Below are 26283 nucleotides of genomic sequence, written 5' to 3' on the forward strand. Positions count from 1 at the left end.
TTGCTTTTCAGAGTTACAATTTGGATGTGAAATCACTGTTCCAGCCCAACTGAAGACTGTTGACACAGTTGGAATGGTTCCCATAACCTACCTTGCAAAAACGCTTCAGGTTCACAGAATTTCCTTTGTGAAAGTAAGTGACTGTTACATTAATGCAATTATCTCTGATTTTCGGTACGTGCATTGAGTGACGCGGAGCTCTCGGAGACAAATAGGATCAGTGCCAAACAAAACAAAACTGAAAAATATTCTCTGTTTCCCAGATTGAGGAACTTGCTAAATAAACATTTGCTCATTGTGTACTTCCCCTAATTTTGATGATGATGATGATGATGATGATGATAGGGTGTTCTGTTCAGGCATTTGTGTCGGTCTGAGTATGAGTGGTGGCGGTAGCTGTGGAGGAAGGGCCTCCCCTGATCATGCACTGTGCTTACCTGCTCCTCTTTCTCAGTGACTTGATTTGACTTAGCACTTCTGTGCTGACGGTGTTCTTTGGGTTCTTGTTTAGAGCTAATGGATAATGAAAAGCGTTCCTAGAGCATAAGTAAGAGAACTTGGTTTGGGTCCCAGTTGTCAAACAAAAATAGAATCCAGGTTTTGGAGGGGGGTGGGGAGGGAAGAGAAGAAATTGTAAAAAAAAAAAAAAAAAAAGCAAAAAACATGTTAGGTTGGTAGTTACTGGAGAGAGCATTGGGGGAAATAACCTCAGAGTTGGGAGTCATAACTGGGAAATACTACTTGGCAGCTGCAGGAGTTTAGGACATTTTAACTTGGACTTGGGATGGGAGCCCAGAGAGGATGGTTTGCTCCAACTAGGTAGGAAAAATGCTGGGGCAGGTGAAACTCGAGTGGCTTAACAAGAAGTACATGAGCCAAAGGCTCTCTGAACATGTGGACCTCTTTTAAACGTCTACCAGTAGATAGCTTGTACTGTGGTCAATTTTGTGACATAGTTAAGAGCATGAATTTTGTTTTTTAAATTTTAGAGAAAGAGACAGAGAGACAGACAGAGCGGGGGAAGGGCAGAGAGAGAGGGAGACAGGGAATCTGAAGACTCCATGCTCTGAGCTGTCAGCACAGAGCCTGAGGCAGGGCTTGAACCCACAAACCATGAGATCATGACCTGAGCCAAAGTTGGCTGGTCAACGAACTCAGCCACCTAGGTGCCCCAGTTTGTTTGTTTTTTTCTTTAACTTTAAATGAGCAATGATAGATGTCAAAGTCAAGGGATTTTTTACTTTTTTTTTTTTTAATGCAAGCTCTACACCCAATGTGGGGCTCAAACCCATAACCCTAGGATCAAGAGTTGCACATTCTAGGGGGGCCTGGGTGGCTCAGTCAGTTAAGGGTCTGACTTCGGCTCAGGTCATGATCTCACGGTTTGTGGGTTCGAGCCCTGTGTTGGGCTCTGTGCTGACAGCTCAGAGCCTGGAGCCTGCTTTGGATTCTGTGTCTCCCTCTCTTTCTGCCTGTCCCCTGCTCATGCTCTGTCTCATTAATTAATTTATTAATGTTATTAATAAATAAACATTAAAAAAAATTTTTTTTTTAAAGTTGTACACTCTACTGACTGAACCAGCCAGGCACCCCTGGTATTTTTTTATATACTAAATTTAATGAGTTTAGTGCTTACTGTATTTATTTATTTATTTATTTATTTATTTATTTATTTATTTATTTATTGTTAAAGTTTATTTAAGTAATGTTTATATCCAACATGGGGCTCAAACTCATGACCCCAAGACCAAGAGTTGCATGCTCCCCCGACTGACCCAGCCAGGTGCCCCTAATACTTATTTTTAGCTTCTCAAACTTCCCTTGACATCCTCCCAGAAAGCTGCTCATATGTACACATACCCTACATTCTGCTTATACATTCAGGGATGTTATATTCCTGAAGCCAGGCTCCAGAATAAGAACCCCAAAACAAAGCATTCCCCATAAAAATAGGTGCTCAACAGAAGATACTTCGCTTCTGAGCCAACATAGGTCATAGAGAATTTCCTTAGTCCGTGAGGTGGTTCTCTAAACTGTGCAGCAGCTAAAAGGTAGCACAGTTTCAGAATATTTCATAAATTTTGCTCATATCGGAAAGAGCATAATTTATATTTCATACGGTATTAGTAGCATGAAATAAATGTTTCTTAATGAAATTAACTCTCATGAAACCAGGTTTGGTTTTGGGGGTAATAAAACCATTAAAGTAAATGAAAATTCAGTTTTATACGTTACGGGTTAAAATACTGTTTTAAATTATGCTTCAAGTTATGTTTATCAGTTAAGAAATGTGATTTTGGGGCTCCTGGGTGGCTCAGTTGGTTGGGCATCCGACTTCAGCCCAGGTTGTGATCTCACGGTTTGTGGGTTTGAGCCCTGCCTGCTGACAGCTCAGAGCCTGGAGCCTGCTTCAGATTCTGTGACTCCCTCTTTCTGCCCCTCCCCCACCCGTTCTCTGTCTCTCAAAAATAAACATTAAAAAAAAAAAAGCGTGATTTTACTTTCTGAAGTTAGGAATGTTGCGTAACTTCAAGATACAGAAATAGGGGCACCTGGCTGTCTCAGTCAGAAGAGCACATGGCTCTTAATTGTGAGTTTGAGCCCCATGTTGGGTGTAGAGATTACTGAAATTAATAAGAACTTGAAGGAAGGAAGGAAGGAAGGAAGGAAGGAAAGAAATACGAAGCAGCCTTGGTCTTAAGCAGCCTCTTGCATTTAGAAAGTCAGTTAAAATTTTCCCAACAGTGGGGCACCTGGGTGGCTCAGTCAGTTAAGCGTCTGCCTCTTGATTTCAGCTCAGGTGATGATCTCATGGTTTTGTGAGTTCGAGCCCCATGTTGGGCTCTGTGCACTGATCATGAGGAGCCTGCTTGGGATTCTCACTCTCCCTCTCTCTCTCTGCCCCTCCCCCACTCATGCTCTGTTTCTCTCAAAATAAATAAACTTAAATGTTCCAAATAGTGAAAAATAATTGGATTCTGAATATATTTTGAAGATGGAGCCATTAGGACTTCCCAATGGTGTGTGAGGGGCAAAAAGGCATTAAGGATAGTTTAGAGTACTTGGTCTTAGCAACTGGAAGGATGGAGTTGTCATTACCTGAAGTTTTCAGGTAGATCAGGTTTGGGGGGTGGGATAAGACAGATAAAAAAAAAAAAAGGAAATTCTAATACAAATATTATTTGAGATATATTGATGTTTATCTGATATGTTAATATTTGGTTAACGAAGTCAGGAGAACATAAAAGTTTATGTTACTTAAAAATTTTTTTCATGTCTATTTTTGTGAGAGAGAGTGAGAGAGAGAGGAAGGGAGCTCGAATGGGAGAGGGGCAGAGAGCGAGGAAGACACAGAATCTGAAGCAGGTTCCAGGCTCCCAGCTGTCAGCACAGAGCCTGATGAGGGGCTCGAACTGTGAGATCATGACCTGAGCTGAAGTCGGATGCTTAACCAACTGAGTCACCCAGGCGCTCCTAGGTTGTGTTACTTTTAAAAAGTTTGTGTCAATCATAGTAAGAATTATTTCAGGGGCTTTCATGGTTAATGTATGGGTTACTCAGGTTTCCTTTTTTTCTCCCAAGTTTTTTTTTAAATTCCAGCTAGTAACCATACATATTTGGTTTGTTTCTGAGGTATATATGTTTGTTAGTTTGTTTTATTTATTTTTTTAAGTAAGCTCTACACCCAATGTTGGGCCTGAACTCACAACCCCAAGATGCAGAGTCGCATGCTCTACCAACTGAACCAGCCAGGCGCCTGAGAATTTGGAGAGTTTTTTTGTATTTTTTGTTTTTTAAAAAGTAATCTCTACGCTTAATGTGGGGCTCGAATTCACCACCTGGAGATTGGGAGTTGCATGCTCTACAGACTAAGCCAGTCAGGCGCCCCCATCAAGTTCCTAATTCCTAAGTTTCAACACTAGGTTTGGAATTTGGAAAGCACTCAGAAATGTCAGCATGTTGGATGGATAGTGTGTTTGTTAGGTAACTTCGCCTCCAGCAGGGGCCACCTGAATAGAGAAACAGGTGGAAACAGTCATTCCCACTTGTGAAGGTCTGTGCCTGTCATAGATGTGTTGGGAGATGTTTATATTGAATTTGATCCTCCTACCAATAGATAGTTCTTTTTCTCAAGAAATAGAGTTGTGTCTCCTTCCTAAAGATGTGGAGAGCATCTGTGATTAACTAGCTCCTGCTAAGAAACCTCAGAATCTATGAATACACACAGAAAAAGCAAGAAGACAAAAACCATCATGTAGGTCAATTGGCTATGTTCTCTAGACAACAATCGACTGTTGTGATGCAAAAGATTTTTGTAACCCGTGGGGAGGAGATTGTGGTTAGTTTTATTCTAAAATTTCCCACTACGTTTTTAAAGAACAATAAATTGTTCAAATACACAATGTGAATCACTGTTTTTTTGAAACCAAACCTTTGTGAGGTTTTTAGGTTTTTTTTTTTTTTGAGAGTGCTCGCAAGTGAGTGAGGGGCAGAGAGAGAGAGAGAGAGAGCTAGAGGGAGAGAGAAGCGGGGCTCACCCGAAGCAGGGCTCATGTTCACCCGAAGTGGGGCTCGAGCTCACCCGATGTGGGACTCCACCTGACACACTGTGAGATCATGACCTGAGCCGAAGTCAGATGCTTTACGGACTGAGCTAGCCAGGTGCCTGAAACTAAACCTTTGTTCATTGCTAAGATTCACATTTTCCTTCTTCCTTTTCAGTGCTTATTTCTATAGCAGCTATCCAGCTGATGACAATATTTTCATGAAATAAAAAAGGAGATTCAGAGAGAGTAATGATCTTGAAAGAACGTCCTTATTTGGGGCGAATTTGGTCGTGGTGTCAATCTGGTGATTTGGGTTGAACTGTTCCTTTTTATCCATTGTCCGTACTAATTAATACTTAAAGACAACTTTCTTTCAGATGACTGGTTTTGATGTGCTTCCTGTTGTCTTAGCTGTGATGTCAGCTGACCACTTCACTCGGGAGTAGCAGGGTAGGAGCTGACCTGTTCCCGGGCAGCTGTCAGGTGGCGGGGCTGCTGAGAGAGGCCTGGCCTGCCGACGACCTCTGTGGGAGGCAGGAGACCAGCAGGCCTCAGATGCCAACATCAGACCGTTGATGTAGCGCCTGGTCGTGCACGGGTCCCACTGCCCAGCCAGGTCAGCCCCAGGCCCGAGAAAAGTACTGCAGGATGAAGAAGGGGATCTAATTAAATGCAGTGGAAACCACATGAAAAGGATGGCATTTTATTTCCCTTCTAACCCTCTGTGCTTCCTCTTTACTTTGCTTTTCTAATTACTGTGCTTCTTGGAGCTCTGGCTTTAGGAGGAACCGGGCTTCTCTTACAACAGGACAGCCCTGCCTGAGCATTTACTGCCTTGAAGGACTGCTAAGCCTTTGACAAGGACACGTTGCTCGGGAAGTTTCGCTCACCTGTGGAAACCAAGCTGCCCACCGACAGCAGCACAGACAAGTAGTAAAGTTCAGGGGTCGTTTTTTCCTGTATTTGGGAGGAGAAAAGCACTGTGAGGAATACTTGTCTTTTAACTGGAACCCCTATTTACAGTGTTTTTGCCAAAAGGATTTAAACAATGGCCCCAGCTTAGCAGGAGATGGAAGGCTTGCTGCATACTTTGCAAAATGCAGTCCAACAGCTCCACTCTTCAGCGGTAGCTCAACTTTTTTTTTTTTAGTCTAATACAGTAGAATTTATCCGCAAAAACAAAAATCTCTCCTGGAATTATTTATTTATTTATTTTTTAACGTTTGCTTATTTTTGAGAGAGAAACAGAACATAAGCAGGGGAGGGGCCGAGAGAGAGAGATGGAGAGAGAGAGAGAGATGGAGACAGAATCTGATGCAGACTCCAGGCTCTTGAGATGTCAGCACAGAGCCTGATGTGGGGCTCGAACTCAGGAACCATGAGATCATGACCTGAGCCAAAGTCAGACGCTTAACCAGCTGAACCACCCAGGCGCCCCTCTCCTGGAATTTTTAAACTTTCCCTGGTGAATTGTTTTAACTGTGGCACGTGTCTAATTAAGAATTCTGTCTCTACATACCTCTATTTTTACTGTGAGTAGAAAATATTGAAGACTAATGGTGTATTATGTACAGTCAAGCTTTCAGATTAAGATGAGCCTTTAGAAATTCAGTACTTAAAAACATACACAGTCAGTTGCCAAAACTGTTAACACCACGGTATAGACTCCTTCACTGAAGGATCCCACACCAAATACAGCAAACACCCTCTTGAGTGCCTGTGGGACGGGCTCCATCTGTGTAAACAGCACAGTAAAACCTAAAAGGACATCAGAGCAGCATCGATTTACTAGGTTTAATTATCTCTGAAATACATTCTTTTTTTTTTTTTAAGTTTATTTATTTTGAGAGAGACAGAGAAATTGTGAGTGGGGGAGGGCAGAGAAAGAGGGAGAATCACCAGCAGGCTCCACATTATCAGCGCAGATCCCTTTGCAGGGCTCGAACTCCCTTACTGTGAGTCATGACCTGGGTGGAAATCAGGAGTCTGACGCTAAACTGACTGAGCCACCCAGGCGGCCCACAGAAATACATTCTTGAATGCACGCCTAAACAGTGTATGTTTCCTCGCTTCCCTCCTGTGGGACTCATGCTCAAAACCCAGCCAGGCTAAGGTTTTCCTTTAATATAGGTTGTGTTCTTAATATTGGTGGTGTTGGTAATAGGAACTATGACTGTTTTGTTTGATGATTCCTGTTATCTCATTTAAGCCTTAGCAAAATGAAGCAGGTAATTTATCTCCAGGTTACAAATGAGGTGGGGGGAGCTCAGAGAGGTTAAGTAACTTGTCATGGAGTGAATGTTTCAACTGGCCTCCCTCTGTCTCCAAAGCCAGTGCTTGCCACCATTACCTGCTTCATCGCCTCTTGTGGAGCTGCGATTCAGTGGGAGACCCTAGAGCAGTTAGAGCAGTGCCCGAGGCCTTCGGTAACGATTTTTTCATTAAAGTTTAGGGACAATGCCTGGCTGGCTCAGTCAATGGAGCATGCAACTCTTGATCTCGGGGTTGTGAGTTCGAGACCCATATTGGATCTAGAGATTATTTAAATGGATAAAAATCTTTGAAAAACTGTAGGCATAGTTTTTATTTAAATTACACATCACTCGGGGCGCCTGGGTGGCTCAGTTGGTTAAGCGTCCGACTTCGGCTCAGGTCATGATCTCACGGTCCGTGAGTTCGAGCCCCGCATCGGGCTCTGTGCTGACTGCTCAGAGCCTGGAGCCTGTTTCAGATTCTGTGTCTCCCTCTTTCTCTGACCCTCCCCCGTTCATGCTCTCTCTCTCTGTCTCAAAAATAAATAAATGTTAAAAAAAAAAATTACACATCAGTCTTCTAAGCACACACACAGGCAAAGATAATTGAAATGTATTAATTAAGACATTCCTAAAACTCCACATTTCAGAGTCCACTGCTTCTCTATTACTTTTTTATTTCAAGTTGTTGAGGTCCGTGTTCTTCTACACGGTATCATCTTCAGTTCAGTAACTGTTTATTAAATGAGTAAATGAATCTAGTAATTTTTATAGCTAAAGAATTTTATAACACCAACACAAAATGTTTGCATTTAACTTAATTCGGTTTCATACTCAAAGGTTAGGACCACCAGAAGGACAACCTTCTCCAGAAGGTTGCTAATGAACTTTAAAAATTTCCTTCACCTGAATTTTAAACATGAATTTTTTTCTTAAGTTTCAGTCTGTGAGCTCCTGAAGAGCAGGAAGTCCCATCTTCCCCATTTTTGTCTCAGCGGTGTCTGACAGACAGTAGGCACGTAATAAGTGCTTGATGAATGTACACTTACCAATTGTGAGGAAAGTAAAGATGATATTACCAACCAGGTTGGTAAGGAGAGGTTGCCCGCAGTATTGGGAAGATCTGGGTCTAAAATCAATACACAGGGTCATACATTAATTTATCAATTATTGGAAGAAATTCGCCCTGTAAGCACGATACCAGAAGGCACTAACCCTTGAATTCTAATCTTAATTCTGGCCCTGGGTTCATTTGGTTCCAGGCAACTCCCTTTTATTAACTGCAAATTAACGCTGCTAAATAGCCTACTAGTAATATTGAGAGTTGTTAATATTTCTGATCGGTGGACAAATAATGTTTACTATCTTTCTAATTCATGTTAACTTGATATTTCGGTGGAAAATATCAAGAAGATAGTTTGTGGGAATTCTGGCCTTCTGGAGTAAGGAAGTTGGTCTAACTGCACACAAAACTCCTAGGACCTAAGTTGGAAAATTTGAATTAGGCTAATTCCAGGGAGTGTCACAGTTCCCATTTCCGTTTTGTCCCTTTTGTGGATTCTCAGTTTTCAGATTATTTCAGACTTTCCACATGTTTAGAGCTGCAGTTTTTTATTCTGAATGTATCGGGTTGCATTTATTTCATTTGTCCAGTGACAGAGTTATTAGCTGACTGACCTTTTCCGCAAGACTAATGTCCAACATAGAATCTGAAATAAGGTATCAAGTCATAATCTGGTCACGTATATCTATGTCGCCCTCGGCCCTGCAGATGTTAGCTCATGCTAGGCTGTTGAGACTGGGCTCTAGGGAATCCATAAGTGGCAACATTGGTGCCCTCATTGTCTCCCATCTAACAGCTTCTTGTACTAAAAGAAGGAAGTGTTAAAACTCGATCTGCCCAAATCCCAACTGTTCTGTTCATATTGAGATTTTTGACTTTTTCAAAGAGGTGAAGCAGGTGACCACCATTGATAACAGGGGCGAAAACATGGGTCAGGCTGCAGTTAAACTCATCACAGGAATGGCAGAGCACACCAGAACCATCTCCAGAGGTCAGGCCCACATGCTGAGCTGCCCTGTGCTGGGGGTGGGGGGTGAAAACACTTACCTTAGCAGAACATACAGCTGGAGGACTAGAGCGGTGGTCCCAAACAAGAACACCGTCACTTGGCTGCGTGAGACACAGCGAGTTACGTTTTACATTACTTCTTTAGTGATCAAATGGCTTCAAGAAACCGAATTTAGGTTCTGTTTCATGACAGTGTCAATTAGACCACAGAGAGAAAGTTTTAAACATAACAAAGATGACTTGAGATCCATTCCATTTGAGCACAATTATGTCTAATAAAACTTCACAAAGATTAATTAGCACTGCCATTTCCTGAACTCCTACTACGTAGCAGGCGCTGTGGATACTGGTCCCCAAGGGATCTTTAGAACCTTGGTTCCTTTACTGTGACTTGTAAGTTCATGCCTTAAGACAACTCACAGATAATAGTGAAAGTTAACATTCATCATGAGTAGACAATGTGTCAAACATTTTTATTCACTTTCGTATTTAATATGCACAAAATCCAATGAGATAGGGACTCTGGTTCCCCATTTTATAAATGAGGAAACAGACTCAGAAAGACTAAGTGTCTTGTCCAAGGACAAACACCCAGTAGTGATAGAGCTAGAGTTTGGAGCCGGGTCCGAGAGTCCTGACCATGGCCCTGTGCTGTGCCAGCCGCTGCCTCCTGCCACCTGGTTCACATGGGGTGTAACCAATGAACAGAGTAAGCCAACCCACCCAGCTTCCACAACCAGATGAAGTCTGCTGTTTCTGCTCATTTTTGAAATTCTTTTGAAATTACATGTACTTACATGCAACATAAGATAGTGTAATATAAAATTCATGCATATGAGAATATCTTAATCTGAAAATAATAATACATGATCCATGCATATAAGATCTTCCTCAGTAACTGATAGTTCTCTTTCTTCATCATAAGCTCTATTATTTACCTTGATTATTTTATTAATGAGGTTTAGCACTGAGGAACCTTAGGGTATCTGGAGAAATTAAATCTACCCAAAGACAAAGATTTATCCCTGTTGAAAGTATTAAAAAAAAAAATAGTCTCAAAATATACCCCAAGACTGTTTAAAGCAGTGAAACATTGTTACAACTAGAATACAGTTAGAGGCTTGATGGGACCTTTTTGAAAGGAATAGCATCTTTTTAGGGGTATAAATTCCAATCAGTTGACAAGTCAACACATTAACATTCAGTCAACATAGATTTAATTATATTGAGCATTCTGAAATGTTACAAGATGGTTGACTTTTTCAATGTTAACATTGAAAAAACTGACTTAGGGGCGCCTGGGTGGCGCAGTCGGTTAAGCGTCCGACTTCAGCCAGGTCACGATCTCGTGGTCCGTGAGTTCGAGCCCCGCGTTGGGCTCTGGGCTGATGGCTCAGAGCCTGGAGCCTGTTTCCGATTCTGTGTCTCCCTCTCTCTCTGCCCCTCCCCCGTTCATGCTCTGTCTCCCTCTGTCCCAAAAATAAATAAAAAAAGTTGAAAAAAAAGAAAAAACTGACTTAATGTTTAAAAAATGTTTCATTAATGTTTACATCTCAGTATTTTTCAAACCTGAGAAAGTCACGGGGCGCCCGGGTAGCTCAGTCAGTTAAGCATCCAACTCTTGGTTTTGGCTCAGGTTGTGGTCTCATGGTTTCATGGGGTCGAGCCCCCTGTAGGGTTCTGTGCTGGCAGCACTGAGCCTGCTTGGGATTCTCTCTCCCTCTCTCTCTGCCCCTCTGCCTCTCACACGGTGTCTGTCTTTCAAAATAAATAAACTTTAAAAAAATTTAAGAAAGTATTATACATCAGCTATATTTCAGTTTTTTAAAAGAAAAATGTGATTTAAAAATTGAAAGTAAATTTTAGTTCAATGTCAAGACTGTCTCAGGAAGAAGTGAGTTTTTTGCTATAGCAAGCTGGGGAGGGACACTTACAGCCTGAGCCGGTATGATCTCGGCAGCCAGCAGTGCAGGTGGTAGGCTGTGTGGGCCAGACAGAAGTGAATCATGGGGATGCTGGTCCTTGAGCACCTGCAGCAAAGCAAGGAGGATCCAGAACGGCCCTGTTAGAGCTTCCAAACTACTCCTCCCATTTGTCACCAGCTTGTCCCCTTTCCCTACCCACATATTCTGGTACCTTGCAGCAATACAGAGGAAGTACTTTTCCTTGGAGAGGGACGGATCCTTGTTTTTTTAAACACCCTGGGCTACAGTGGAGGCTGACTGTAACTTAATTCTTCAGTGGTTTTAAAGGTCTAGAGTCTAGTGTGAGCTCAAGTTGTCTGTGTTCATGATGAATTAATAGAACTGAGCTGGATACTTGAGATAGGTTGTGAATGTGACCAGGGAGAAAGCTTCCTTTAGCTAAGAGATCAGCTTGCTCCAGCCCCTTCCCCAGCCTTTCCCCTGAGGGGGGTGGGGAGACAGGAAACCTGAGTGCATCCCCAAGGTTGGGGAGGAGCTCTAAGCTCTTTGTTCTGTCCTTCCCTGAACAGCAGACAGCTCCTTGGGAACCCAAACCTCCCCTTACAGCTTTATTGTTCTTCCTGCCCACAGCTCAATCTCCCATGGGGAGTGGTGTCTGAAACTTGAGGTGGGCGGGGCTGGAACTGACAGGCTCTCATTGATCATGCTCAGAAGCTGGCAGGATACCCTGATTTCCCTGTGGGCCCTGTCGGGGCATGTCGTAGTCACCACCACCCCAATAACCACAGGCACTCTGTATGGGAATTGGGGGGTAAGGATGGGAGGGGTGGGAACAAGCCTCAAGTGAACCCTGGTATCATCCTTGAGCTGATAATTGAAAGGTAGGACATTTAAATCATTCTTATGAATTAACTCATTTTTTGAAGTGCTGTGTGGAGCATTACCGACCCTTCTCTCTTTATTTCTTATCAACAATTAGCAGTGTCCCTGTGACCCCTACCACTATGCTTTGTTGGGAGAAAGCCTCAGATGTTTATTGAATAAATGTTTATTTCCATTCTCACTATTTAAATTGAGGGACTCATAACTTTGTAACTGGCCTTCCAGTCACATGACTTGTAACTGGTCTTGTTTTGCCCCTTCCAGTTAATCCCACAGCATCACCATCATCAGTGTTGTCACTTCCCTCCCAAGTAACAGCTGCCGTTTATTTTAGCACTGTTCTAGGGAATATGCAAGCACGTTGCCATGTGTTAGTCTCAGAATTAATCCTCACGGTGACTGAAATTGGTTGTCATTATCCCTGTTTTACAGATATGGAAACTTAAGACTTGTAATTAAGTAATTTGGTTAAGCTGATAAAATCAATTAAGGTTGTAAGTCCCCATGTCTTATTATTTTTCTAAAACATTGTGTAGAACCGTGTTGTAACTCTGTTGCTCAGAAACCTTAAAAGGTTCCCATTGCCTAAGGGGTTAACATGCACTTTTCTCATCTCAACCAGGAGGGCTCATTTCCAAACTACACAGCTCTGGTTTAATGCCTACCCCCCCCACCCCCCACCCCCCGCCCCGCCACCTTTTTTTATTTATCTCTTTTGAAAGAGAGGAGAGAGAGAATCCCAAGCAGGCTCCATGCTGTCAGCACAGAGCCCAACTCAGGGCTCGATCTCAAACCATGAGATCATGACCTGAGCTGAAATCAAGAGTCAGTGAGGGACGCCCGGTGACTCAGTCAGTTAAGCGTCTGACTTCGGCTCAGGTCACGATCTCATGGTTTGTGAGTTTGAGCCCCGCGTTGGGCTCTGTGCTGACAGCTCGGAACCTGGAGTCTGCTTCGGATTCTGTATCTCTCTTTCTCTCTGTTCCTCCTCAGCTCACACTCTGTCTCTCTCTCGCCTACAGAAATAAATAAACATTAAAAAAAAAAAAAGGCGGCACCTGGGTGGCTCAATCGGTTAAGCATCTGACTTCGGCTCAGGTCATGATCTCATGGTTCGTGGGTTTGAGCCCCGCATTGGGCTCTGTGCTGACAGCTTGGAGCCTGGAGCCTGCTTCTGATTCGGTGTGTCCCTCTCTCTCTGCCTCTCCCCTGCTCACGCTGTCTCTCTCTGTCTCTCAAAAATAAATAAATGTAAAAAAAAAAATTTTTTTTTTAAAGTCAGATGCTCAACCTACTGAGCCACCCAGGTCTCCCATTTTTCTTTTGATGAGCGAGTCTAGGAATCAGGAATCAAGTGGCCCTGGGTCTACCACTCACTGTCTTTGTCCAATGAGAGCATAGAATCTGAGCAAAAGTGACTTGGTCACCCTGGCACTTGGGTCTAGACATTGTTGGGCTATAAATCAGTGGTCCTGACACAGGTTGTTTGAGCACTGGGAAGTCTTGGAAGTGCACAGTGAGGTATATGACAGCCTCTATTTCCAGCGCATTTTCAACCCACTATTGATCTCAGATGTAATACTGAAAAGTTAGAAAGACCTAAATGTCCAGAGGTGGAAGATTAACTAGAAAAACGAAATATCTAACAATAGCTTATTTTTTGGAACAAGCTAAATGACTTTGGCCAAATTTGTTTTTGGTGGTGAGGCTTGAATGATAGGTGTGTGAACACATTTTATCCATTGAAAAGTATCATACAGCTGTGTGTTTATTATCTTTCATTGTATTTCTACATTAATTGGAAAAATACTCCAGCCTGTATAGGTAATTTCCCCAAAGTTCCCCACATGCTTCTAGCAATTTGGCATCATTGGAATTATATTTATAAGCTCTCAGAATGATTCTTTTGAAACATAATTTGGATATATAAGAATATTTTTTAGAGACGCCTGGGTGGCGTCAGTTAAGCGTCCGGCTCTTGGTTTCGGCTCAGGTCATGAGCTCACGGTTCGTGAGTTCAAATTCTGCTTGGGGCTCCGTGCTGACAGTGCAGAGCCTGCTTGGGATTCTCTTTCACTCCCTTGCTCTCTGTCCCTCCCCATTCGTGCGTATGCACTCTCTCAAAATAAGTGAATAAACTTAAAAAAATATTTTTTTAAATTTTACAATAACAAAACTATTTTTTGATAGTTAATAAGCAGTTTATCAAAAAACCCAAAACTGAGTGATTTGAGTTTAAGAGATTTGAAGGCTCACTGTGTTGGGGAGCAAGAACTCCTGTGTTCTCAGAAGTCTTTCTAGCTGGACTAAGAATCAGAGTGACATGAGAGGGGTTAAGAGGAATAAAACAACAGTAACAGGTGTACATATGGGGGATCCACATGGACACCGGAATTCCAAAGTCAGGCAACATGAGGTCTGTATGTCACTCTGAAGTCAGAAGGGGTAGGGGTCTGTGTTTTCAGAGGAGAGTAATGCACTTTGTGGGGCGATAAAAACATGTTTGGTAATTAGACATTTGCCCTGCTATACAGATGGGTCACTCAGATAAAATTTATCTCCCCTAATAACCCTTATTCTGAGAAAGACCTCCAATTTAGATTCTTCTGTGTTCTTAAGGGAGGGGCAGAAGTTTCTCTTGAGCCCACAGGGTTCTCAGTACCTTCTGCTCAAAATAATCCACATGCCAAACTGGCACATTCTGAACCTCTTCAGCTGACTTCCGGCACAATGAATGAAAAAGACCCCCACTAAGACACAACATTGTGGCATTTCAGAGTCAGAGCATTGGGGATAAGGAAGACATCCTACAAATCTTCCAAAAAGAAAAAAGGTATGTAAAAAAGGAAAAGAATCAGAATGGCATTAGACTTTCAGCAAGAGTGTGGTATGCTAGGAGACAATGAAGAAATGCATTCATAATTTTAAAAGAAAATAATTTCAACTTGCTTTTTTCTCAACTAAGCCGTTCATCTCTGAAGGAAGGATAAAGACATAACCAAACTTATTTCCCATGTACCTTTTATTTTGAAGCTACTTGAGGATACGTTCTAGAAAAATCAGGACATAAACCAAGAAAGACATGATGCGGTCCTCAGAAATAGGGGATCTGACTCAGAAGAGAGATGAAAAAGGTTTCAGAATGATAGCCGTACAAAGGATTAGAGACTTTCAGTCCACATTAGAGAATGAGTTCCGGGAGAAAAACCCTCCAGGAAAAAAAACCAGAGTCAATAGAGTAATAATGTTTGGTTGAACCATTTGAAATTCATGTTTTTGTAGATTAAAAAGAGTTGAACTATAGTGACATTATGTGCAGCATTAATAGTAGCTACATTCACAGTGTGTTTATTTCTTGTCAAAAGCAGTTGCGTGTATTGTCTCGCTTAATCCTCATGATGGTCACAAGGTAGGTACTGTTATTTTCTCTATTTTAAGACTGAGAAAACCGGGACAAAGGAAGATTAGGTTAAGGTCAGGTTGTCCTGGGTCATCCAGCCCGTGTAGGTGATTTCTATGCAGGCAGTCTGGTTTCAGAGCATAGGTTGCTTCCCGCCCCCCCCCCCCATAATGTCTCTAATAATGTCTCTGCCCAACGTGGGGCTTGAACTCGTGACCCAGAGATCAAGAGTTGCATGCTCTACCAACTGAGCCAGCCAGGTGCCCCACAGAGCACAGGTTCTTAACTGTTGTGCTATAACAGACAGGAGATTGGAGGATACTGTTCTGTGGAATCCGGCCGGTCCCAGGGGCGAGACCTGCAACACTGACTGCCAGGTTACCATACAGTGAAGTCCATTGTACATGGGCCCTACTCACCCACTCAGAACTTCCTATCAGCTCTTGTTGAAAGAAACTGAAAATGTATCATTCATGTTGGTAGATAAGAATGCATTGGTGAAAGAACAGAACACCATAAAAAGGAACATTTAGAGGACAAAGGTCTTTTTTTTTTCTCTAAGTTTATTTATTTATTTTGAGAGAGAGAGAGCACAAGCAGGTGAGGGGCAGAGAGAGAAAGAGAACCCCAAGCAGGCCCCACATTGTCAGCACGGAGCCCGACACGGGTCTCAACCCCACAAACCGTGAGATCACGACCTGAGCAGAAATCAAGAGTCGGACGCTTAACCGACTGAGCTACCCTGATGCCCCTAGAGGACAAAGGTCTTTAAAATGAAGGCTATAATAGCAGAACTGAAAATCAGCTCAACAGATGGAGGATGGAGTTGAGAATATCTAGAAATTAGAGCTTAAAGGAAAGAGGGAAAAGAAAAGAAAATGAGAAGACCAGTCCAGCTGCCTCAGCTCCAAATAATAGCCATTTCCAAAGAGAACAAAGAAAACGGAAGGCAGAATGTCATCATTCAAGGACCTTTCCCAGAACTGAAGTTTATGAGCCTCAAGTTTGAAAGGGTCTGCCCAGTGCCCCGCACAACAGATGAAAATAGAGTCACATAGAGGACATCATTGTAAAATTTCGGAATGCTGGGGACAAAGAGAAGATCTCACAAGCTTCAGGGGAGGAAAAATGTAAGTCACATTCAAAGGATCCAGAATTGGGAGTGACTTTGGGTTTATCGCTGTTAACACTGCAATCTACAAGGGATGCCTTCACAACTCTAGGAGAAGACGGCTTTCAACACAGACTAGAAACTATAGATAGATATACATGTAGAAGTTTGGGAATAGGCAGTGAGGGCGTGTGAGAGCTAATCCTCATGGACCATCATAGTAAACAGGTACTGTTTACTTTGGATAAATTTAGAAATAGCATTATAAGCACATAGTATAGAAATATGGTAGAATCTACCAGAAGAAATAGCTGAAAAAGTTAAAAGTGCTTGCTTTTAAGGGAGTTGCATAGAGGGTTTGGTGAGCAGGATGTGGCCAATGACTGTTGGGTTTCATTATGGGCCTTTTGCTGCCTCGTAATTTCTGAATCTATCTGAGTTCATTTAATAAAAGTTTAAATCTGTTGTCTTGTATTACTTCATTAGGGTTATAGAAGGATCAAATGGAATAATATGAAAAAAGGTTTGTAAATTGTAAACTGTTCCTGAGCTGAAAGTGATAATGTGATCATGTTGACTAAGAGGCCGACTACTGTCTTGAAGGGCAGGTTGTCAGGGAGTTCCGTTTATGTGGTAGTTGATAACATCATTGTATCAGCTAACTGGAGCTACAGTAGGGCAGTCATAAAACTTCAGCAGCATGCACATTTCATTTTTGCTTATGAGTCTAGGGTCAGCTTGTGGGTTTGTTGATGTAAGCCAGGCTCAGCTGATCTCATCTGGGCTGTGTGTCTGAGCACGTCGTCTGTGGTTTGGCTGGTGCAGGATGGCCTCAGCCGCACAGCCAGTGGTTGGCTGTCAGCGGGGGCACCAGCTGTCTCCCACGTGTTCTGTCCAGCAGGTTGGCCTCGGCTTGTTTTCATGGCAGAGGAGGGAGGCCAAAAGAGAGCAGAAGTGTGCAGACCTCAACTAGCACACTGTCCTAACTGCCACATTCTCTTGTCCGAAGCAAGTCACAAAGAGGGGGAAGGAGATTCCATCCCTTTCTGGCAGGAGCTGCAAATTCACAGTGAAGAGGAAGGGTGGAGAAATGGGGCTGTCCTTGTCATCGAAGCCAAATATTTTTTTTTTAATTTTTTTTAACATTTATTTATTTTTGAGACGGAGAGAGACAGAGCATGAACAGGGGAGGGACAGCGAGAGAGGGAGACACAGAATCTGAAGCAGGCTCCAGGCTCTGAGCGGTCAGCACAGAGCCCAACGCGGGGCTCGAACTCACGGACCGTGAGATCATGACCCGAGCCGAAGTTGGCCGCCTAACCGACTGAGCCACCCAGGTGCCCCGAAGCCAAATATTTTTATCCATTCACTTGGAATGGGAATGTGAAAGGCCACTAAAGACCTATAGCTGAACGTATGTTCTTTTCCTTTGCAGACAACGAGCAGGGTGTCCGAGTTTTCCATTTAGATCAACAACTTCAAATTCTTAGCATGGAGAATTCAGAGAAGACAGAAGTGGTTCTTCTTGCTTGTGGCTCCTTTAATCCTATCACCAACATGCACCTGAGGCTATTTGAGCTGGCCAAGGACTACATGAACGGAACAGGTAGGAACAGTAGCCAAAAGCAATAATAGGGTTCAGGCCACTACCCCAAAATATGGCCCTTTGTCACATTGGACATTTTAAGCTGAAGCAGTTTGAAAAAATGGCAGAAACAGGAAGGTCACTCTGACCTCCTCCCCACCCTTCTCGGAAGCAGCTCAAAAAACCTTCACATGAGGGGCCTGGGTGACTCAGTTAAGTATCCAACTCTTGGTTTCTGCTCAGGTCATGATCTCAGGGTTGTGGGATCGAGCCCTGCGTTGGGCTCTGTGCTGACAGCGTGGAGCCTGCTTGGGATTCATTCTCTCTCTCTCTCTCTCTTTCTCTCTCTCTCTCTCTCTCTCCCCCTCTGTCTCCCTCTCTCTCTCCCCCCCTCCCCCTCTCTCTCTGCCTCTTCCCCGCTTGTGCTCATTCTCACGCTCTCTCGAAATAAATAAGTAAACTTAAAAAAAACGCCAACCAACTAACCAAACAAACCTTCCTGTGGGAGGTGCCCTCCCTATACCGGGAGGAAAGGAGCATCCTTATTACTAAAGGCAAATCGATGCCTAGAAGAATCTAAACTAACAGGCCTTGCTAAATTTCCCTGAATTTTGTGAACGTACCTCAAACTCTTTGCCCTACCGTTTTTCTCTACAACTGTCCACTCTTCACCAAACCTGACATAAAAATACCCAGGTTTAACTGTTATTTCCTTACGAAGGTACCACGTAACATAAGCCTTCTATTAAATAAATTTCTATGTTTTTCTTTGTCAGTTTAATTTTTATTTATTTTTTATTATTTTGTAATGTTTTTATTTATTTTGAGACAGAGACAACATGAGCAGGGGAGGGACAGAGAGAGGGGGAGACACAGAATCCGAAGCAAGCTCCCGGCTCGGAGCTGTCAGCATAGAGCCCGACGCAGGGCTCAGGCTCACGGACTGTGAGATCATGACCTGAGCTGAAGTCGGACGCTCAACCGACTGAGCCACCCAGGCGCCCCATTGTCAGTTTAATTTTCAGACTCAGCCAGGGACCCAAGGAGGGTCAAGGAAAATGATTTTCTCCCCTACATAATATATTTTGTAATGTAAAGGATCATGCTATAGGCTGATAGATAGATGGACGCCTGGGTGCTTAAACTCACCAATAATCCTAATAATTGGGGAACGAAGATAAAAAACGAGGTCTAGTTTGCCCATCACATGGACAAAAATGTTCAAACTTGATAATGTCAAGTATCAGAAGTTGAGGAGAAATGGGCTCTCGTATACACTGTAGGTGAACAATACCAATTGATTAAGGCTTTTTACGAGGCAATTTGGCAATATCAAAATTTAGATTCTGTAGGGGGTGGGGAATTAGTGATGAATAGGGACAGAGTTTCAGTTGGAGAAGGTGCAAAAGTTCTGGAGACGGATGGTTGGATGGCTGCAGAGATGTGAATGTGCCTGATGTCCCTGAGCTGTACAACGAAGGCAGTCAACGTGGCGAATTTTATGTTATGCCTGTTTCACCTTGTTTATAAATGAGTGGATGGATGGATGGATGGATGGATGGGAAGAAAGAAAGAGAAAGAAAGAGAAAGATAAAGAGAACCTAAATCCCTTTTCTGAAACCCCAGGGGGCGGGACTCTGTTATAAAACCAGAGTGATGATAATCCTTCCTGTGTGTAAAATCTGACTTGTTACACCTCGCTTCAAATCTGACTCTTTATCCAGGAAAATACAGAGTCATCAAAGGCGTCATCTCTCCTGTGGGCGATGCGTATAAGAAGAAAGGACTCATCTCTGCCCACCACCGAGTTATCATGGCAGAACTAGCCACCAAGAATTCAGAATGGGTGGAAGTTGACACCTGGGAAAGTCTTCAGAAGGACTGGGTAGAGACCTTGAAGGTGCTAAGGTATTCATGGTGAGGTCGGCTTTGTCAGTCCTGCGGGAATGGGCTGGGCCTTTTTGCCTTGTGTCAGTGTGGCCCGTGTCTGTGAATAGAACACGTTTGCAAACCGTGACCAGGGTGGGGTGGGCGTTTTCGTGGGCTGTGCTGTTCCTGCAGAAGGTTACGTCTCAGGTGTGGGGCGTGGCGGCTCCTTAGCCTTCATGTCCTTCATCGTGTTGTTAGATGTTTGCGTGCTCGTTAGTATTGCACCTCTGTGGGAGACAGCATCCACGGAGAAGCCTGCCTGGCTTATCGGTGCCCCGAAGGAGAAAGGCAAAATCATAAGAAGACATTGTTGTCGTTAATCTTCTTAAGTATAAAAGAGAGAGGCAGGTAGGGGCTCCTGGGTGGCTCAGTTGCTTAAGCATCTGACTTTATGATCTCACTGCTCATGGATTCGAGCCCCACATCAGACACTGCTGACAGCTCAGAGCCTGGAGCCTGCTTCAGACTCTGCGTCTCCCTCTCTCTCTGCCTCTCTCTCTCTCTCTCTCTCTCAAAAATAAACATTAAAAAATTTTTTTAAAAGAGAGAGGCAGGTAATTTAAACAAGAGAAGCCATGGTGCCTGGTCGTGGACAGTCCTGATTTTGGGTGTTGCTTCCACGACGGCATACTGGGTTTGTCCCAGATCGCTGTGCTCATACCTTAGAAACATTTCCCGTTAAGGATTCAGAAACTAGAGTGAGCAACAGCTAATTAATTATTACTTAATGTTATCTTTCTGAAAAACCTTTCCGTCTAATGTCACTTCTTAGAGTTCTGAGCCTGCTGGTTCTGACCACGTCAGTTAGGGTTTGGACAGGAAATAGAGACCACCCTGATCGTTTTAAGCAGAGAGGGATTTAGGTGCTCGTGCAGAAGTGTCAGAGGGCTGGAGGAGGGGAAGTCGGGTTTGTTTCAAGGTCATACCTCCTTTAGCTGCGGTGGCCATTCAGAAAGCGGCTCCTGTCCCTGCTCCCACAAATGCGGCCGTGAAGCTGTCCCAGTCTCCTGAAGTTGGTGACTGGACAGTGGAATACAGGATCTGGCCACTGTGCTCACTCCGTAAGAGGTCGCCTCTCAGGCTCCACAGCCCAGAAAGATGGCCTGTGCCTCCCGTCTTCCTTCCAGCTCTCTTGTGAGCGCACCCCGTCGGTGGAATCTCTCTCACGTGACAACCTCTGGGAGGTGTGTCCGGGGGAAGATAGGACGCCAGGCCAGCAGAGGCTATCTGGAACAGCAGCTTATCAAGAGGAACGGCTTTTCAGACTTGGCAGGGAGAAGTCAGCCCTCTTCACTGGCCAGAAATTCTCCCATCAGATACCAGCCTTCTGCATCCACGACCTTACCCAGCCCCCTCCCTGACAGCCTTGCTGTCCGCTACATATTAACGCAGCTGCTCGAGAGCGAAGGGAGTTAGGGGCACAGGACACACTTGGCTCCCCAGGTGTAGCTCATGTCGGATAACCGCACGGTTGTAGAGCACTGGGCATCCTGCTGCCGATCCAGAACAAGGCTGCCCGTGAGTCCCGCCTGTGGTCCCTTCCTTCTAGGCTTCGGGCACTTGTCCTCTCTAGGACCTTATCCTTGGTGTTGTGGCTCTCCACTACTAGGTGAAGCCACACTCTTCAGCGGTCAAGAGTGTGGGCTCTGGAAGCAGACTGCTGGGGTTCAAGCACCGGCTCCGCTACCTATAAGCTAAGCGACCTTGGGCAAATTAGAGTTCTCTCTCAATGGGGATAATGAGCAGTTCTGATATAATGCTGGCAATAAGAGAGTTGCTTTACTTTTTTTTTTTTTAAGTTTTATTTATTGAAGTAATCTCTACACCCAGCGTGGGGCTCAAACTCACGACTCCAAGATCAAGAGTCGCTTTTGCGACTGAGCCAGCCAGGTGCCCCAATAGAGTTGCTTTACAAAAGCCAGAGCATTCACTCAGTCAGGTTGTTACTGAATGCCTCCTGCGTCCCACGGAGTCTGCCAAGAGCTGGAGTTACAGCTCTAAGCTTTCACTTCCCTCCATTACGGGAATAATAATAACAATAACGATATTTATGGCATGGGATGTTGGGAAGATTTCATCAAATGATCCATGCAGAGGACTTAGTGGAGTGCTTAGCACGTAATAAATAGCTAATGTTAACTCTTATTATTGTGACACACACATAAAGCTTAGAATAGTAATCGCTACCATCTGTTGTGTTCCCAGGATCTCCTTACTTTCTATGCCCGTTAGCCGTCCCCGGGCACTACTGGCCAGCCTCCACGCTGACCCGGAAGTACTGGGTGCTGGTCAGCATCCATTCTGACTGATAGGCCTTGGGTGTACCTGTGGTTTACATGTTCTTAATATGACACAGCCTGGACCCTGGGCCAGAGGCTCTAAGCCATCTCCAGAGAGACAGTATTCTGGTTGAATGTTGTGAGAAGAGGATGTTCTACTGCTTTGTTGTTTTCTAGACACCATCAGGAGAAACTGGAGGCCAGTAGCTGTGATCGCCAGCAGGACTCACCTAGGCTGGAGAGGCCTGGACGGAAAAGGAAGTGGGCTGAACAAAGACAAGATTTTGGTCAAAAGGAATTGCTAGAGCCAAAAACAAAAGGTCTGTATGTTTTGTCAAGACTTACCGACTGGAGTGGATAAGATTCTAGTGCCGAGCAAGCCCCCTTTGTATTTTCATTTCATATTCAGGATGCTTGGCTGCCTGGAAAATGCCCCTTGTTAGTTTTGGGACCGGAGGGAGGGAAGGAGAGGAAGGAAAAGGCACCTTGAACTTACTTCTCCTGCAGCGGTCCTTAACTTTTGCAGTTCCTAGATCTCTTTTGAGAATCTGATTCGGATCAAAACTATGAACCCTCTAGCCAGAAAAACACATAGATGCATTCATTTTGACTCAGGGAGTTATTAGCAAAGCAGACCCTGAAGCTGTGTTTTCTTCTTCCCAGATGTGCCAAAAGTAAAGCTGCTGTGTGGGGCAGATTTATTGGAATCGTTCGGTGTTCCCAATCTGTGGAAGAGTGAGGATATCACCCGAATTGTAGGAGACTACGGGCTCATCTGTATTACTCGGGCTGGAAACGATGCTGAGAAATTCATCTATGAATCCGACGCACTGTGGAAACACCGGAACAACATTCACCTGGTAAATGAATGGATCACCAATGACATCTCCTCCACAAAGATCCGGCGAGCCCTCAGAAGGGGCCAGAGCATTCGCTACTTGGTGCCAGACCTTGTCCGAGAGTATATCGAAAAGCATGACCTGTACAGCCCTGAGAGTGAGGAGAGGAATGTTGGGGTCGTCCTGGCTCCCTTGCAGAAAAACACTGCAGAAGCTAACTCGTGACTCCTGCACTTTGGACTTGTCTGTTGGGAATGTGAAAGAGTCTGGGTGTTAGTGACTGGGAAGAAGAATCGTGATCCTGTTTCATAAACTAAAGCTTTTTAAAAGTTTGGTAAAAAATCACCAGTAGATGAAAATATGGTTTGTCTTTTTTTTTTTTTTTTTTTTTAATGTAGTGCTTTTTTAAAAAAAAAAAAAATGTTTATTTGGAGAGAGAGCGAGCGGGAGAAGGTCAGAGAGAAAGAGGGAGAGAGAGAATCCCAAGCAGGCTCCTCACTGTCAGTGCAGAGCCCAACGTAGGGTTCGATTCTGTGAACTGTGAGATTATGACCTGAGCCAAATTAGGAATTGGATGCTCAACTGACTGAGCCACCCAGGCACCCCCACATCTATCTTTTTATTGGAAATTGTCAAAATGGATGTTTTCAAGATGGTCTTTTTTTTTTTTTTTTTAAAGAATGTACAAATCCTTTAATCTTTAAAACAAGGGATTAGCAGCACTAAAACCAGAAGACATTCAACTGTACTAACTACAAATAAGTCAGAAAGGACCTCTCTGGTCTACCACATAAGCGGAGCAAAGTGCGAAAGCAAGAGTCCATTTAAAATCTTAACTTCAGTTAGAAAGGGAATTAACATTTTATGCGTGCCCATTTCTAGGCATTCTTCACCGAGGGGGGCCAAGGAAACAATTCTTAAAGTAGTGATCATGTAAAATGCACCGCTGATCGGTCATCTTCAGCTACGCAGGATACAGGTTGTGAATATGCCTGGCAGAAACCGTGCTCACCATTCAGTCTCTCTGGCACACGTCAGAAATTGGCCACTTCAGCTCTGCCAAGACGCACCTCCCTGGAGCTTTACCTTTGGAGGCTGGGAGAAAGGTCCAGGCCCTCAGAGAGTCAGAAAGGTGCACAGGTGTTTCTGATGCCCACCAGAGGCAGAGAAACAGTCTGGGGAAGGGAATTCCATCCTGTTTCATAAACTAAAGCTTACAAGTTTGGTAAAAAATCAGTAGTAAATGAAAAGGTTGTACATTATGTGTGTTCTCTTAGCACGGCCTCTCGTGGTTCTGTTCGTCTGCCCTTTTGCCGTCTCTGCAGGAACAACTTCAGAGATGTTATCATGCTACCTGGAACAGAGAGGACCGCGGAGAACGAGGGATCCTGTTCAAGGGTTTTATTAAGTGTCCGTGCTCTTAGCCTTTCTTGACAGCTTAATAATCAAAAGATGAACGAAGGTCCTAAGAACATGAGAAATGCCTCACTGAGTCAGCTCAGCGGTCCTTCTGGCTCAGAATCTCAGAAGAGCACTCTGTGATCTCACTCTAAAATTCTCTGTTGAGTTTCTCAAGAGCCCCTCTGTTCCTGCTCTGGCCCACCGTGAACCTGCCATGTGTGAATTTAAGCAGTAAAAGGGTCTACTCTCTTACACTTTTTCTCATCCTTTTGTCTGGATTTTAACCAAAGTAGAACTCCCAAATAATAATCGAAGTCATAGTTTCTATGTTACAAATGCAAGCTTGTTATATATAGTTTGATGCATTATGATTTTGTGGAAATTTTACCAATTGGTAAAGCAAAAAAGACCAGAAATAGCTTTTATAGAGTAGTTTCATGTTGCATGAAAATTATCCTGTGATAAAAAGTTCAATTTCTGATGCAAATACAATAATTTACCTTTTTTTCAATTTATATTTTATACCTACACCATTCTAGATGAAGGATTAATAACCCTGCCAAAGAAAAATACAGCTGTGTGGTTGTACAGTCAAGTCTGAATCCACAGGTCGAAAAGGGAAAATATTAAAGCTGGCAAACAAATAAAATCTTTAAAAGAAAAAGAGAGGGTGGGGAGAGTCCCTGGCTGGCTCAGCAGTCAGTAGAGCATGTGACTCTTGATCTCAGGGTTGTAAGTTCGAGCCCCACGTTGGGTATAGAGATTACTTAAAATAGCATCTTTTTTTTTTTTTAATGTTTATTTATTTTGAGAGAGAATCCCAAGCAGCCTACATACACGCTGCCAGCACAGAGCCCCACGCAAGCCTTGATCTCATGAACCATGAGATCGTGACCTGAGCTGAAATGAAGAGTTGGTTGCTTAACTGACTGAGCCACTCGGGCACCCCCCAAAAATAAAACCTTAAAGAAAAAACTGGCCAGCGTACCCTACCACTACTTACTCCTTTGTTTTCTTTTTAAGTGAGAGAGGGCAAGGTGGAGGAGAGGAGCAGAGGGAGAGAAAGAGAATCCCAAGGTCCTCGCTCAGCATGGAGCCCATCACAGGGATCAGTTCCACAATCCTGGGATCACAACTCACGCCAAAATCAAGAGCTGAACACTCAACCGACTAAGTCATCCAGCCGCCCCTGACTTATTCTTACTAAAGCCAACAGGCCAACTTCACAAAGACCTTGAGGGGTGCAGAGCCTGGCACCAGTAGGGCTCAGTCTCTCTCTGCTGAAGGAGTGGTGGGTTAGAATCTCAGACCACAGAGATGAAGGTCATTTCTTCCTCTCCTTGACTTTTTGGAGTTGAGCGTTGAAGCAATATTGAAAAATAACCGCCTAGAATAGATGAAGCTACCGAAATGGAACTTAGATTTCTTCTGGAAAACCACACTTAGTCCATCTGGTATGGGTGCCAACTGCAGAAAGGTTCCATTGCCAGAAACTTCTCTTTTATTTTGTAGAAACTTCTCTTGTAACGTGCCTTCCTACCTAGAAGTGCCCAGCCTGCCCAGCTGTGAGAATACTGACCTCAGGATCCACTGGATAAAAATAAAGCGTTTGGGAGCCTCCCAGGAGACTTGGTAATAGTGAAACAAGCCTGTTGTTGTGCTGTTCATGAATCGATACCTCTGTACACAGAACGACCTGCTTCGCCTTTTGTCCTAGTACCAAAAATGCTGCTAACCCCACAGCTTCATAACATAGTTTTCGGTGACCTCCAGGGGAGAATTTCCTGTTTTGATAATGGAAATTAGAACAATGCACTTCACAGGGGAATAAATACTAATTGTTGTGACTTCCATCGAGGAAGAAGAAAATATGCCACTGTATCATCCCTTTTTCCTAATTTGCTTTTGTAACATGAATTTTGAGTTTAGGAAATATGTGAAGCTGGTATTTTTGTGTTTGACGCTGGTGTTTATGATGTGTCATGCTCCTTTACTCCTTACGTTGTATAATTTGAATGCAGCAAATGAATAAAAGTCCCTTACTGGCTGAATATACAACATA

General features: G+C 43.7%; 2 protein-coding genes across 6 annotated transcripts in view; one reads left to right on the forward strand and one right to left on the reverse strand.

The window, feature by feature from the left end:
* NMNAT1 (nicotinamide nucleotide adenylyltransferase 1) overlaps positions 1–26283 on the forward strand; it is a 27546-nt gene extending 1263 nt beyond the window's left edge. For 2 of the 3 annotated variants that reach the window (XM_025935141.2, XM_086715617.1), the window contains exons 2-6: positions 12–133; positions 17624–17794; positions 19498–19681; positions 22159–22301; positions 22645–26283. In XM_025935141.2, coding sequence (XP_025790926.1) covers positions 17680–17794; positions 19498–19681; positions 22159–22301; positions 22645–23045 — 843 coding nt within the window. In that variant the 5' untranslated portion in view covers positions 12–133; positions 17624–17679 and the 3' untranslated portion in view covers positions 23046–26283. The remainder of the gene's footprint in view (positions 1–11; positions 134–17623; positions 17795–19497; positions 19682–22158; positions 22302–22644) is intronic. The other variant, XR_015254464.1, reaches the window with a different exon arrangement.
* LOC147577770 (uncharacterized) lies at positions 4798–21063 on the reverse strand. Of its 3 annotated transcripts, XM_086715620.1 has the most exons (7): positions 20629–21063; positions 10805–10900; positions 8910–8972; positions 7849–7928; positions 6175–6305; positions 5438–5504; positions 4798–5188 (listed from the first exon to the last, which is right to left on the reverse strand). In XM_086715620.1, exons 2-7 carry the CDS (start codon positions 10876–10878, stop codon positions 5112–5114), a joined length of 492 nt encoding a protein of 163 aa, XP_086571746.1. In that variant the 5' UTR covers positions 10879–10900; positions 20629–21063; the 3' UTR covers positions 4798–5111. The 3 variants fall into 3 exon arrangements, with proteins under 3 accessions (XP_086571746.1, XP_086571748.1, XP_086571747.1); XM_086715622.1 differs by lacking the exon at positions 8910–8972; XM_086715621.1 differs by lacking the exon at positions 20629–21063 and having other exon boundaries at positions 10805–11006.

This window comes from Puma concolor, chromosome C1 (assembly GCF_028749965.1).
Source record: "Puma concolor isolate L17-30 chromosome C1, mPumCon1.1.hap2, whole genome shotgun sequence".
NCBI lineage: Eukaryota > Metazoa > Chordata > Mammalia > Carnivora > Felidae > Puma > Puma concolor.